The 15,247-nt window shown below is 46.3% G+C and overlaps 1 protein-coding gene across 4 annotated transcripts in view; it reads right to left on the minus strand.

Annotated features, from left to right (window-relative positions):
- Positions 1–471: 471 nt before the first annotated feature.
- Positions 472–15,247, minus strand: part of MCF2L2 (MCF.2 cell line derived transforming sequence-like 2) — a 503,791-nt gene continuing 489,015 nt past the window's right edge. For all 4 annotated transcript variants that reach the window (XM_056565304.1, XM_056565302.1, XM_056565303.1 and 1 more), the window contains one exon: positions 472–1,749. In XM_056565304.1, the coding sequence (XP_056421279.1) occupies positions 1,646–1,749 (104 nt within the window). In that variant the 3' untranslated portion in view covers positions 472–1,645. The remainder of the gene's footprint in view (positions 1,750–15,247) is intronic.

The raw sequence follows: 15,247 nt of genomic DNA on the forward strand, positions 1-15,247 counted from the left end.
AGGTATGGTATCCTGCACATATTTGATGCGCAAGATTTGAAACTGCATATTTAAAGCTGCGTTCAAATAGTTAATATAGAACTCTGCAACATAAAATCTGGATAAAATATGCACAGATTACTGCACGTGTGAATACACCCTAAGGGTGTATTCACACGTACAGTATCCTGCGCATATTTGATCCAAAGGATTTGAAGCTGTGTTCAGTCATTTAGTTTACATAAACGATGCATCACATATGCGCAGGATACTGTACGTGTGAATACACCTTTAATGGCCATTTCTCAGTGCTCCATTATGATAACTAAAATAACACCTAGACTTATTTCAGTTGTGCAAAAGGTGTGCCAACATCAATGCCTTTTAACCTGATGGCACTTCAGCTTTATGATGAGAACAACCCGGTTTGTTGGGAACCATATAGATGTGGCAACTGGCAAAGTTTAAATAACAAAAGAGGTGGATGAGGGATTTGTCGAAATAACAATTAAAACATGTAAGTGTTTATTTTCAAGTATCAGACTGAGTAGGAATGTAATTGAAAGTAGACAGACATTCAAGGAACCACAGAATGAGATTAGGACATGAGAAAAAAGGGTCCTCCAGCAGCACAGCGTAGTAATTTGAGGCTCTTAAAACATTAATACAGAAAGGTTCATAGTTTAGCATGACTGTACATAGGCCACCATCATTAATCCAACATTTGTAGAAAATGTATAAAAACTGATACATTGTAGTCTGAAGCACAAAAGGCAGTAGGTCCCTTTATGTTGTGAAAAGATTACAATTTATGAGGTTATCTCCTTTGAAAACATGTATGCACATCACAAGCAATACAGTGTCAAAGTCTTATGGCAAGTGTTACATACATAAAAAAAAAAGAATATACAGACAGATGCCACGTTTCTAGTTAACCCATTTGGATAATTTAAAAGAAGCCATTAGGAAGAGGTTTGGCTAGAATGAGATAGTTGTCTTCCCTCTGAAGGAGAGCTAGTTTAAATATGTTTCCCACGAATCATTGCCTGAAAGTAGGTCTCCATATACCAATGGGTCTCTTCAGAGAGAATCGGTCCCCCTACAATTTTCCTTTTCTCCCGAGGTGTTCAATTAAAAGTCAGTTATAAAATGATTGTAAACCTACATTCTGTCTGTTAGGTGAAAAAAGGTTCCCAGAAAGAGCTGATCCACACAAATGATGACATGTTTGACATGATGACTCAGTTTTACTAAAGATATAATACATTTGTAACTCGTGAACAGGGGAGCTGCACAGTCTTCGTATTTGCAGACATTTTTGGAAGGTGCTTCTGCAGTAAAGCTTTGATCTGTGCATTTAAAAAGTATGTAAATCAAGTCAATAGGAAATGATCACAATATAGAAATACAATAGTCTGTCAACAAGCAGAGCCAAAAAGCTGCACAGAGCTTAAAGCATAGTTCATGTTTCTCTCTGCTGTAGACCTAATATAGGCCAAGAAAAAAAAAACGAAGTCCAGCATTTTGTATGGATAAAACACTTTGCTGATCTTCTCGCAGCTATATAGCTGAACAATAAGCCAGTTGTCTGTAGATTCACGATGGCTGAGGCAACTTAGGTTGCAATGTAGCTCACTGGATAAAAAAAATTTCAGCTGAAGTAAGTTCAACTTACAACCTTTTGCTCCGCAACAAGACTTCTTTTATGTTCATTCTGCTTCTCTTTTATATTGGAAGTTACTGATGACATCTGACTTGTTTCACTGTAAGCTTAAGGAGATAAAAACATATATTAGTTGTGGTTGCATAATAAATGACCTATTTATAGAGGCAAGACAATTTATGCACACACAGTATATTATACAGTTTAAGCCTGCATCAAAAAATAAAACAGGTGAAACAAGTGGGCATGGGCATGCCATTAACCCCTTAAGGACTCAGGGTTTTTCAGTTTTTGCACTTTCGTTTTTTCCTCCTTACCTTTTAAAAATCATAACCTTTCAATTTTCCACCTAAAAATCCATATTATGGCTTATTTTTTGCGTCGCCAATTCTACTTTGCAGTGACATTAGTCATTTTACCCAAAAATGCACGGCAAAACGAAAAAAAAATCATTGTGCGCCAAATTTGAAGAAAAAACGCCATTTTGTAATTTTTGGGGGCTTCCGTTTCTACGCAGTGCATATTTCGGTAAAAATTATACCTTATCATTATTCTGTAGGTCCATACGGTTAAAATGATACCCTACTTAGGCTGGGTCCACACTACGTTTTGTCCCATACGGGAGCGCATACGGCAGGAGGGAGCTAAAACCTCGCGCTCCCGTATGTGACCGTATGCGCTCCCGTATGCCATTCACTTCAATGAGCCGACCGGAGTGAAACGTTCGGTCCGGTCGGCTCATTTTTGCGCCGTATGCGCTTTTACAACCGGACCTAAAACCGTGGTTGACCACGGTTTTAGGTCCGGTTGTAAAAGCGCATACGGCGCAAAAATGAGCCGACCGGACCGAACGTTTCACTCCGGTCGGCTCATTGAAGTGAATGACATACGGGAGCGCATACGGTCACATACGGGAGCGCGAGGTTTTAGCTCCCTCCTGCCGTATGCGCTCCCGTATGGGACAAAACATAGTGTGGACCCAGCCTTATATAGGTTTGATTTTGTCGCACTTCTGGAAAAAATCATAACTACATGCAGGAAAATTTATACGTTTAAAAATGTCATCTTCTGATCCCTATAACTTTTTTATTTTTCCACATACAGGGCGGTATGAGGGCTCATTTTTGTGCCGTGATCTGAAATTTTTATCGGTATGATTTTTGTTTTGATCGGACTTTTTAATCACTTTTTATTCATTTTTTAATGGTATAAAAAGTGACCAAAAATGCGCTTTTTTGACTTTGGAATTTTTTTGCGCCTACTCCATTGACTGTGCGGTTTAATTAATGATATATTTTTATAGTTCGGACATTTACACACGCGGCGATACCACATATGTTTATTTTTATTTTTTTTTACACTGTTTTATTTTTTTTCATAGGAAAAGGGGGGTGATTCAAACTTTTATTAGGGAAGCGGTTAAATGACCTTTATTAACACTTTTTTTTTTACTTTTTTTTTGCAGTGTTATAGGTCCCATAGGGACCTATAACACTGCACACACTGATCTCTTGCACAGATCACTGGAGTGTATTAACACGCCTGTGATCAGTGTTATTGGCGCTTGACTGCTCCTGCCTGGATCTCAGGCAGGAGCAGTCATTTGCCGATCGGACACCGAGGAGGCAGGTAAGGGCCCTCCCGGTGTCCTGTAAGCTGTTCGGGACACCGCGATTTCACCGCGGCGGTCCCGAACAGCCCGACTGAGCAGCCGGGTCACTTTCACTTTCACAGCGGCGGTCAGCTTTGACCGCCGCTTCTAAAGGGTTAATACCGCACATCGCCGCGATCGGCGATGTGTGGTATTAGCCGCGGGTCCCAGCCATTGATGAGCGCCGGGACCGACGCGATATGATGCGGGATCGCGGCGCGATCCCGCTTCATATCGCGGGAGCCGGCGCAGGACGTATATTTGTCGTTAAGGGGTTAAAGGGGTACTCTGGAGAAAAAAAAAAAGTTATGCCAGAAAGTTATACAGATTTGTAAATTACTTCTTTATATAAATGTTAAAGGGGTATTCCACTGGAAAACTTTTTTTAAATCAACTGGTACCAGAAAGTTAAACAGATTTGTAAATTATTTCTATTAAAAAATCTTAATCCTTCCAGTACTTATCAGCTGCTGTATGCTCCACAGGAAGTTCCTTTCTTTTTTAATTTCCTTTATGCCTGACCCCAGTGCTCTCTGCTGACACCTCTGCCCATGTCAGGAACTGTCCAGAGCAGGATAGGTTTTCTATGGGGTTTTACTCCTACTCTGGAAAGTTCCTAAAATGGACAGAGGTGTCAGCAGAGAGCACTGTGGTCAGGCAGAGAGGAAATTCAAAAATAAAAGAACTTCCTGTGGATCATACAGATGCTGATAAGTACTGGAAGGATTAAGATTTTTTAATAGAAGTAATTTACAAATCTGTTTAACTTTCTGGCACCAGCTGATTTTAAAACAAAATGTTTTCTAGTGGAATACCACTTTAATCCTTCCAGTTGTGTAGTTCTATCCAGTCTGACCACAGTGTTCTCTGTTGACACCTCTGTCCATGTCAGGAACTGTCCCGAGCAGGAGAAAATCCCCATAGCAAACCTCTCCTATCTTCTTGCTGCTAGATAGGACATAAGGGAATTGTTAATTTGTTTTCCCTTGGTCCCAATAACAGCACACAAATATCCCTCAGCTCAACGCTGCTGTTTGCTAGCAGCGGGATCCAGCCGAGAAGTAGTGATGTCACGAAGCTCTGCCCATGCCCTGGAACGGAAGATACTGAAGAACATAGCGGGAGAACCGGAGCACGGAACGGGATCCGATTAGTATCATTGTCATTAGTGACACCTGCACTACATGTCTGTACCAACAGGCTACTGCAGGTGAAACTGATGACAGATTTCCTTTAACCCCTTAACGACGCAGGACGTATATTTACGTCCTGCGCCGGCTCCCGCGATATGAAGCGGGATCGCGCCGCGATCCCGCATCATATCGCGTCGGTCCCGGCGGTAATCAACGGCCGGGACCCGCGGCTAATACCACACATCGCCGATCGCTGACCGCCGCTTCTAAAGTGAAAGTGAAAGTGACCCGGCTGCTCAGTCGGGCTGTTCGGGACCGCCGCGGTGAAATCGCGGCGTCCCGAACAGCTGATCGGACACCGGGAGGGCTCTTACCTGCCTCCCCGGTGTCCGATCGACGAATGACTGCTCCGTGCCTGAGATCCAGGCAGGAGCAGTCAAGCGCCGATAATGCTGATCACAGGCGTGTTAATGCACGCCAGTGATCAGCATTAGAGATCAGTGTGTGCAGTGTTATAGGTCCCTATGGGACCTATAACACTGCAAAAAAAATGTAAAAAAAAAGTGTTAATAAAGGTCATTTAACCCCTTCCCTAATAAAAGTTTGAATCACCCCCCTTTTCCCATAAAAAAAATAAAACAGTGTAAAAAAAATAAAAAATAAACATATGTGGTATCGCCGCGTGCGTAAATGTCCGAACTATAAAAATATATCATTAATTAAGCCGTACGGTCAATGGCGTACGCGCAAAAAAATTCCAAAGTCCAAAAAAGCGTATTTTGGTCACTTTTTATATCATTAAAAAATGAATAAAAAGTGATCAAAAAGTCCGATCAAAACAAAAATCATACCGATAAAAACTTCAGATCACGGCGCAAAAAATGAGTCCTCATACCACCCCATACGTGGAAAAATAAAAAAGTTATAGGGGTCAGAAGATGACATTTTTAAACGTATAAATTTTCCTGCATGTAGTTATGATTTTTTCCAGAAGTGCGACAAAATCAAACCTATATAAGTAGGGTATCATTTTAACCGTATGGACCTACAGAATAATGATAAGGTGTAATTTTTACCGAAATATGCACTGCGTAGAAACGAAAGCCCCCAAAAGTTACAAAATGGCGTTTTTTTTTCGATTTTGTCGCACAATGATTTTTTTTTCCGTTTCGCCGTGCATTTTTGGGTAAAATGACTAATGTCACTGCAAAGTAGAATTGGCGACGCAAAAAATAAGCCATAATATGGATTTTTAGGTGGAAAATTGAAAGGGTTATGATTTTTAAAAGGTAAGGAGGAAAAAACGAAAGTGCAAAAACGGAAAAACCCTGAGTCCTTAAGGGGTTAAAGCATGGTGATAAAGCCCTTATCCCCTTAATGCTCACTGATTGAGAAACTAAGTGTCACAGTCAGTGAATGTCATCACCAGCTAGCTCTGATGCCAGCCATTTTACCAACTAGATGCTGCTGTCAATGGTGGCTGGTGACTGGTAGTTAGAAACTGCGTCCCAGTCCCTTCCAAGATATGATGCTCCCCTATGATATAATTGCAGGGTGTTGATCTGTTTTCATGGCAGCCATGGGCCTTCTGGAGGCCTCTATGGCTGACATGATAGGACTTCTATCACAGGCTACATTAAGGCAGTTCACTTCAATGCACATGTTGATCAAGCCAAAAAAAAAAAAAAAAACAAGAATGATGTGAAGTTATTTTTTTGTCAGTACTTAAAATAACAATTATATAAATTAGGTATTTTTTTCTTACCCACAGAATAAAATTAAAAATGCATTTGTCACGCAAATTACTCTTGCTAAACTACCTTCACAGTCTAGCAGCGATTAGTGTCTTCATTAATGGCATATCTTTTAAAAGTGGATTTGTTGTCTTTATTCTGTATAAAAAAAAATGTTTTGTAGATGGCGTGGACAGGGATCTATCGCTTACATCACATCTTCTCCTCTTGTTGACTGACATACAAGGCTCACTTGCCTGCAATTGCCCTGTGTAAATTGTCCGGAGAATGCAGGAGCAATCTACACAGGGACACTGCATCTTGAATAGCATAAAAATGTGGTTATCATTAACACATGCACATAGGTGTCTCAGTGGTTATACTAATTATAGTTTAGTTTAAAAAAAAAACATTTCCCTGCAGTAAAAGGAAATAACAAAGGCATGTAGATGTGAAAAACTAAGAATAAGACCATTACTGTGCCATCATCTCAAATCTTATTTGCACAGTAAGGGTAATGAAGCAATGATTTATACAGTAAGATGACAAGGAGAATCAGATACTACAGATTACTCTTGTTACCAACAAAATGTCTCTAATCTTCTTTGGTAAATGGTTATTATCAGGGCATGTGGGTGTAATGCGGGAAATGGGGTGGGGACTGAGTAGTCACAGTAGACACTGATTATCTGAGCATTACATGATGGAAATGAAGACTACCTGGCTGTTTCCCCAGAAATAACAGACTAATAGAAGTTTTTGTTTTAGCGATTTAGCAATTAGGATGTAATTAGTTAACAGCAGCATTTCATAAGTCCTTATTGCATATGGCCAACCGCAACATAATCGTATTGTGTGTTTTTACCAAAACCTTTATTTTACTCTGACCAACAGAAAAAAAGATTGTGGGGGGGCGTGGCTAGCCATGGAGCTGTGAGGACGCACGCACTTGGAGCTCCGAGCCCAGAGCCCTGTATTGTCCTGATCCACCAGCCTTTTCTATGAGGAACAAGCACAAAAAGAGTCTACAGGGGTCCGGGACCCATCCCCTGTCCCCCCAGCCGAACATCACGGGGTATTTCACCCGCTCGCAGCCGCGGAGAAGTTCCTCCCTGCCTCCCTCCAAGATGGCGGCGGCTCATACCTCCTCACCTTCACTACACGCTTCGGAGCCACGACCTGCAGGCGGGTCGCCTCCTACTGCTGCCGCACTGGTCCCGTCCTGTGGAGCCGCTCCCTCGTCCTCCCGAGAGCCTAGGATGACGTCTGCCTCTGCTGCCCTGTCACCACCGGGGATTCCGCCTCCTCCGATGCAGCAGTGGGAAGATGCGGCTGCCCGCGCTGCGCCCGCTGAGAAGGCCCCCACCTCGTTTCCTGTGAAGGCCCCTGCCGCGGACCCAGATGCCAGGCTGGCGGGGGACCGCGGCGCTGCTCCGGTTGCTTCTCCATCTCCTGACCGTGAGGTGAGCGTGTCGCAGCCTCTGCAGGCTCTGGGCCTTGTTGAAGAGGGGATGAGGGGCCGGCTAATCTCTTCCTCTGATGGCGGAGGAGCCTCGGGGCGAGTGGTGGTGGACTCCTCTCCCCCACAAACTCAGGGGAGGGGACCACTGCCTGTACCTCCTGGGGAGCAAGTGTCATTGTGGGAGCCCGCCATCCCCCCAGTGGAGGAGGGGGGGCCATGTGCTCGTTACCCGGTCCGGGGTTCCGTCCCAGCGGGCCCTGTGCTCACCCGTATGGACTGGCCGCCTCTGCCAGCTTCTGGCCCCCCTCCTATGATGGCCTTCTACACCTTGCCCCCCACACCTCAGGGGCCACAGCATGCGGGTGCCCCTCCTTCTCCGCAGTGGCCCTCGGGCTCCTCCTGGGGACCCACAGTGTTGCACACTATTACTGCGCCCAGCCCTGGCGTGAGGCCCTCCTCTCCTGCTCCTCACACGCTGGCTGTTACTCTGGGCAACGGGCCCCCACATTCCCTTCTGGGGGATCCAACTCCGAGTCTCCAGGGGACTCCACCTGCCTTCCGGACCCCAGTCCTGGACTGTCACTCTCACCTCTCATCTGGGGGTTCCGATCAGGGATCGCCCCGGGGGGCACAGTCTCATGCAGAGGACACTGGTAGACCGATAACTCTTGCGGATAACTCTCCCTGCTCTCCTCGCTGCCTACTAAGGAGGACTTTTCCACTATGGCTAAACAATTGGTGGCTGAATGTAAGCAGGAGTTTGTACAGCTTCACTCTGAGGTGTCTGTCCTATCATCTAAAGTATTGGAGATTGAGACTGTTCAGGACTCTACCGCCCCTGCTGTTAAAACTCTCCAAGATACGGTTTAGAGACATAGTGAGCAGTTGTTTGTGCTTCAACAACATCTGGATGACGTCGAAAATCGTAATAGGCTCAACAATATTAGAATTCGTGGTTTGCCTGAAAAGGTGGGCCCTGATGAACTGTACCTGGCTCTTTTGGCGATATTCAATGATTTACTGGATAGGCCACCGGATGCTCATATTGAATTGGATAGGGCCCACAGAGCCCTACGTCCACCAAACCCTGACGATAACCGCCCCAGGGATGTCATCTGTAGAGTGCACTTCTACGCCATCAAGGAGGACATTCTTCGCTTTGCCAGATCATGGCGACGCATCTTGTACAAAGACGTTGAGATCCAATTGTTTCCTGACCTCTCTCGCCATACCTTGGCCCAACGTGCAGCCCTGAGGCCCCTTCTTGACATCCTCAGAAGTAAAGACCTCCCCTACCGTTGGGGGTTTCCCTTCGCCCTTTTGGTTCGTAAGGAGGGCAGGATGCACACTCTACGTTCGCCAGACGACCTACCCGGATTCCTGAAAGATTTGGACATTCCCCCTCTTTCTATCCCGGACTGGCCCACTCTGACAACCTCGGCACCCAAGAGACAGTTGCCACGGTCCCCTCAACCGTCCCCCAAACAGGCCCGTTCGGGTGCCCCTTCCCGGGGCCGCCGCCGTCAGAGATTGGTCACCCGAGGGGACTCAGTTCCCGCATCTCCTGGAGTTGACCGGGCCCCTGATGGCTGATTAGCTTGATTATTGCTATGTATTTGTTTTGATTGCCTTGACTGTCTTTTCTCTCTCTTGTATTTGCAGATCGATATGGGAATGGACTGTCGCCTTTTCAATCTTGTTTAGCATCTCACTCCCTCACTCTTAGGTCCTGGTTTGTCCCTTCATCTTCTCCGTGCTTCCTTGTTTCCTCTATAACCTGCTCTCTTCATGTATGCTGGTGTCGCCTTTGTACTTCCCTTCTCTGTTGAGCTTTCCTCTGGGGGTGCTGGGCTCGGGCTCTCCCTCTTGCTTCTTCGCTACCCACTTTTCCCCACGTAGGTTGGGGATCTCTCCGGGGGTTCCTCTCGGATTGTGATCCTCCTTGTTTAGTTACCACTTCTTCTTTAGTTGGTGCTGCAGCAGTTTCTCTGTTGCTATCCCTTTTTCTTCTCTGGTGAGTGTTGTCTTTGTCTGTCCTGACTTGTTGGTGTTTTCTCCTCTACTTGTCTTCTTTCCTTCCTCGGAGACTGCTGCCTGATCTGTTTACGGTGTCTGTGGCTCACGGAGTGTGATACCCTTCCCCTCATGGCGACTCTTAATGTAGCATCGTTCAACGTGAAGGGGCTCAACACGCCGCCGAAGAGGACCCAGATTCTTCACCATCTCCATAATCGTAAGATACAAATTGCTTGCTTTCAGGAAACTCACTTTAAGACAGGCCATGCGCCGGCGCTTACCAATAATAGACATTACCCACTCTGATTCTGTGCCAACAACCCAGAGGCGCGTGCTAAGGGGGTTGCCGTAGCTATACTTAGGTCCCTGGCCCATCAGGTCCTGGATGTTACACTTGACGCGCATGCAAGGTATGTTATCTTGTCTTTATCGCTTAACGGTAGACCCTTTACTATCATCAATGCATACGCTCCAAACCAGGGCCAAGTGGAATTTTTGATTAACTTGATAGATGTTGCGTTGCCCTTGATTCGGGGGACGGTGGTTCTGTGCGGGGACTTGAACTTGACTCTTGACCCTACTCTGGATAATTCCACGGGTCGATCTAGCTTGTCCTATACGGCTATCAAACGCATGAAACGGGCCTTGGCTCTACTGCAGTTAGGCGACATATGGCGATTGCAGCATCCCGCGGACAAAGATTATAGTTTCTTCTCTTCCCCGCACGGAACTTACTGTCGATTGGATTATGTGCTAGTCCAACATGCTGCCCTTCCCTGGGTGGTCTCTTCCTCAATTGGCAACATTTTATGGTCCGACCATGCTCCTGTCTATTGCTCTCTCCATCTTCCATTCCTGACTCGGTCGGCCTGGTCGTGGAGATTGAATGAATTCTTATTGCTAGACCCGCCTTGTTTGGCCGATATTTCGGCAACAGTTGCCGGTTTTGTGACAGATCACGAGGGAGACACTACCAATCCATTTATTCAGTGGGAGGCTCTTAAGTGTGTCCTCCGAGGGGTCCTCATCAAACATGGGTCTCGCCTCAAGCGGAGCAAGGCTCAGGCACTACGTACCGCCTTGGCCGCAGTTTCTTCCCTTGAAGTTCTGCACAAGCGCTCACTTTCCCAGACAGTGCTCCGGGACCTGCAGCTCGCTAGGCTTGAGGTGAAACGGCTTTTGGAAGAGTCATGGGGACGTTGGCTTCAGATGGGTCGCAGTAAGTTTTATGAATATGGGAACAAAAGTGGCCGCATGTTGGCTAGGGCGTTGCGCTCCAAAATAGCCCAATCACATATCCCTTGCATTCGCACCTCTTCTGGCCATGTAACTGACGTCACTGACGACATTGCCTCCACCTTTAGGTCCTTTTTTACTGATCTCTATAATCTTCCCTCTCCAAACACCTCTCCGCCCACTCTTGCCCCTCCATTTCCCTCCCTGCCCTTGGAAGTTGTAGAGGGGCTTGAGGCTCCTTTCTCTCCGGAGGAACTGGACCGTGTTGTTCGGGACCTCCCGGGCGGGAAGAGCCCTGGCCCGGACGGCTTCACGTCTAAATTTTATAAAACCCTTTTTGCTAGCTTGTCTCCTCTCATGCTCCGGGCCTTTAACTCAGTCTCCCCTTCATTGCCCATACCTGACTCTTCCACTCTCGCCCACATTGTGGTACTCCCGAAGCCCGGGAAGGACCCTCAGGTTTGCGGCAGCTACCGGCCCATCTCCCTCTTGAATGTAGACCTCAAGATTTACTCTAAATTGTTGGCCATTCGCTTGAATTCTATTCTTCCCAGATTAATCCACTTGGACCAGGTGGGGTTTGTGCCGGGAAGGGAAGCCAGGGACAATACCATCAAGACTCTGGATATTATTCACTATGCCAAGTCTTCCAAACTACCTTTAATGATTCTTTCTCTAGACGCCGAAAAGGCATTTGATCGAATCTCCTGGTCCTCCCTGGAACAGACCCTATAGCACATTGGCTTGGGCCCCGTTTTCACGTCAAAAATTATGGCCCTCTACCGCTCCCCCGCGGCCCGAATTAAAATTAATGGCGTAATGTCCTCTCCCTTCCAGGTTAAAAACGGCACCCGACAGGGGTGCCCCCTATCCCCGCTCCTCTATGTTCTGGTGATGGAGCATCTCTTGGCCTCCGTCCGGTCAGACCCCAACATCCATGGTGTCATGGTAGGTGGTCACGAGTACAAGTGCTCGGCGTTTGCCGATGACCTCCTGGTCTACTTGACGGACCCCATTGTGTCCCTGCCTAACCTTATGCACAAGCTCACTGAGTTTGGCTTATGGTCAAACTTTAAAATAAATTTCTCTAAATCGGAGGCTCTGAATGTTTCATTACCGGGGCATGTGGAGGCCTCCCTTCGTTCTGCATTTCCTTTCGCTTGGCCGTCTAGTGGGATGTTGTACCTGGGAACTAGGGTTTCTTCCGACCTTTCTCAACTGTTCTCCCTTAACTTTCCCCACTGCTGGCCCGTTTCCATTCAGACTTGTCAACATGGAATAGGAGGGAGTTTTCTTGGTTTGGTCGAATGAACATCTTAAAAATGGTACTTATGCCTCATCTGTTGTATCTCCTACAGACTCTACCTATCCATATCCCTTCTTCTTTTTGGCATTCGGTACGTAAATGTTTTGACTTGTTTGTCTGGTCCTCGACACGCCCACGTCTGAATCGCAACCTTCTCTCCAGACCTAAGCTGTCAGGAGGGACTGGACTGCCTGACTGCCGCCTATACTACTTGGCGTGTGTGCATGCTCGTGTCCTCGACTGGTCGCACAACCTGGAAACTAAATTGTGGGTTCGCCTGGCCCAGGATCTCTCTCCGAGAACCTTGGCTACATTGCCGTGGACATGGTCCCCCTCCCGACAAGACACGTTCCCCTCCTCCTTTACCACTCGCCACACTCTAGCTTCCCTGTATGCGACGGGTGGCGAGGAGAGTCTAATAGACAGATTGGGCCCTCTCCTCCCGATATCAAGTAACCCATCCTTCCCACCCGGTGACCCCTCGGGAGGTGACTTCTTTGGGGCCACGTTGACACATCCTCTTAGGTTCTTGCACATAGTGAAAGATGGGAGACTTAAAACCCTGGAGGAATTGCTCACTGATAGGCCCCCATCTAGGCGTGCCCCGTTCGCTTATCTTCAATTGCGACATTTCTTTTCTTCGCTCCCATGTCAGGCTAGGGTACACCGCCCACTGTCGCCCTTTGAGCGACTCTGTCTTGCCTCCTCTTACCCTCGGCATGCCATCTCTTTAATGTATGATCTACTGATATCACCCAGATCTCGTTCCCTTCCGGCCTATTGTCGTGCTTGGGAATCTGAATTAGGCAAATCGTTTTCTGAGGAAGAATGGGCGAAATGCTTTTATCTAACTCACAAGGCGGTCATTGCCTCTAAATCCCAAGAAACCTGTTACAAAGTCTTATCTAGATGGTACCGAGTGCCGTCGATGTTACATCGCTGGTACCCGTCTGTGCCCAGTGCATGTTGGAGATGAGGTACTGATGAGGGTACGATGACTCACATTTGGTGGGCGTGTCCACGGCTGCAAGGGTTTTGGGACACTGTACTCCGGGTCGTTGGGGAGGTTACGGGCATAAAGGTACCTTATACCCCGGAAGCCGTGCTTCTCTTCATGTTTCCCATGGCGCAAGCGAAGTTCAAACGTTCCTTAGCGAGACATCTCCTGCAGGCTGCCAAATCAGTCATCCCTCGAAAGTGGAAATCCCCTGACCCTCCTGCCATAGATGAATGGATGGCGGAGGTGGCACAGACGCGTCGTATGGAGGAGTTGTTGGCTGTCCTCCCGACAGACGTTTCAAGAGTGGGTGCCATCTGGCTTCCATGGGGCGAATTCTGCTCCTCTGGCCGATATAGTTCAATGTTGTAGAGTGGGCCTGATTCCTCCCTCGCTCCTCTGCGTCTTTACCTATATGCCATCCACCTCTGCCGTGAGCCCTTGTTCAGTACTCCGTGAGCTCACACTCTCCCCTGGGTGGTTTGGTTTGCGGTCTCTGCCTATAGGAAATCTTGTCCTTTTTCTTTTCTGTGGTCTATTTTCGTATATTTTCTACGTCCCTCCTCCCCAACCTCTCTCCCCCTGTGTATCTGTGTGTCTGTGAGTGTGCTGTCTTATCTCCCCTTCCTTTCGTTTTTTCGCTTCATTGCGCTTCTGCTATTTACATCTTGTGTATCTAGCGAGTCATTCTCGTCTATACTCTCTCTCTCTCTTTTATTGTACTGCAAGTTGACTCTAACTGCACCTTATACAGTATATGCTTCATATGTTCTGTTTCTTGTTTGATGCACTTATATTTTACTGTTAGCGTGTACCAGTTGAACTCTACGCCCTTTGTACTTTTGGTCTCCTTAGACCAATGGGCTCCAAAGTAGTTGCTATGATTTCATGTACACCTGTTATTTCTTTGTTAATAAAATTTCTTTTGAATGTGAAAAAGAAAAAAAGATTGTGGAAATATTTTTTTTACTGATCGTCACTATTCTTTAGTAGAAGTTATTCTTTAGAAGAGGCATTTTCTGGAATAGTCCGTTTTTTCGTGGACCAATCAGTGGTGCACATATTTTTATTCATTCTTTATAGCAAACCAGTTTAAGCTGTGTCAATGGGGGAGATTTATCATTATATATACACTGTTTTCAGGCTCTATATTGCATTAAAAAAATTGCGCACTTGCGTATTTTGTGTGTTTTTTTGCATAATTTTTGATAGAAGATCACATCTGGAATTCTAAGTTACGGTCTATGGCAGAGCTAATTATGAAGTGTACCTCAAGCTATCAACTGCGTATTTTTAGTATAGACGCTCAAAGTTTGCGCAAGTAGCTAAATAATTATGCAAAAATAAACCAGCACGAAGGACGTGTAAAACTTCGCTCTAAATTGGGGTCACCCGAGTAATAGCTGTAATGTCCCGTCAATCACGGCAATCAAATCTGATCACTGGTCTAAAATATCCAGAAATACCACGGGACCACTGCGTTTGGTCCGAGGACATGAGGAGGTAGAAACTTCTAACTGTGTAAAATTCAAACTCTGCTGTTTTTGAAGAGCAGGAGATTGCACCTGTGTAGACTGTAACCGTGGTCCCAGTACAGCTAAGAATACCACTGTATGTGCAGGGAGGGAGAAGGAGGTACGGCTGTTAGGTCTATGTATATGTGCAGCAGAGCTGAAAGTGTGATTGTGTAAATGCAGCAGAGCTGAGTGTGTGACTGTGTGTATGTAGCAGAGCTGTGCGTGTGATTGTGTGTATGCAGCAGAACTGAGTGTGTCATTGTGTATATGCAGCAGAGCTGAGTGTGTGATTGTGTGTATGCAGCAGAGCTGAGTGTGTGACTGTGTGTATGCAGCAGAGCTGAGTGTGTGACTGTGTGTATGCAGCAGAGCTGAGTGAGTGATCATGTGTATGCAGCAGAGCTGAGTGTGTGATAGTGTGTATGCAGCAGAGCTGAGTGTGCGTGGTCATGCATACACATAATCACACATTCAGCTCTGCTCTACACACATGCGGCAAACTAATTTCTGCTACATGTTCATGATCACACACTCAGCACTGGTACATGTACACA

The sequence above is a fragment of the Hyla sarda genome, chromosome 3 (genome assembly GCF_029499605.1).
Source record: "Hyla sarda isolate aHylSar1 chromosome 3, aHylSar1.hap1, whole genome shotgun sequence".
NCBI lineage: Eukaryota > Metazoa > Chordata > Amphibia > Anura > Hylidae > Hyla > Hyla sarda.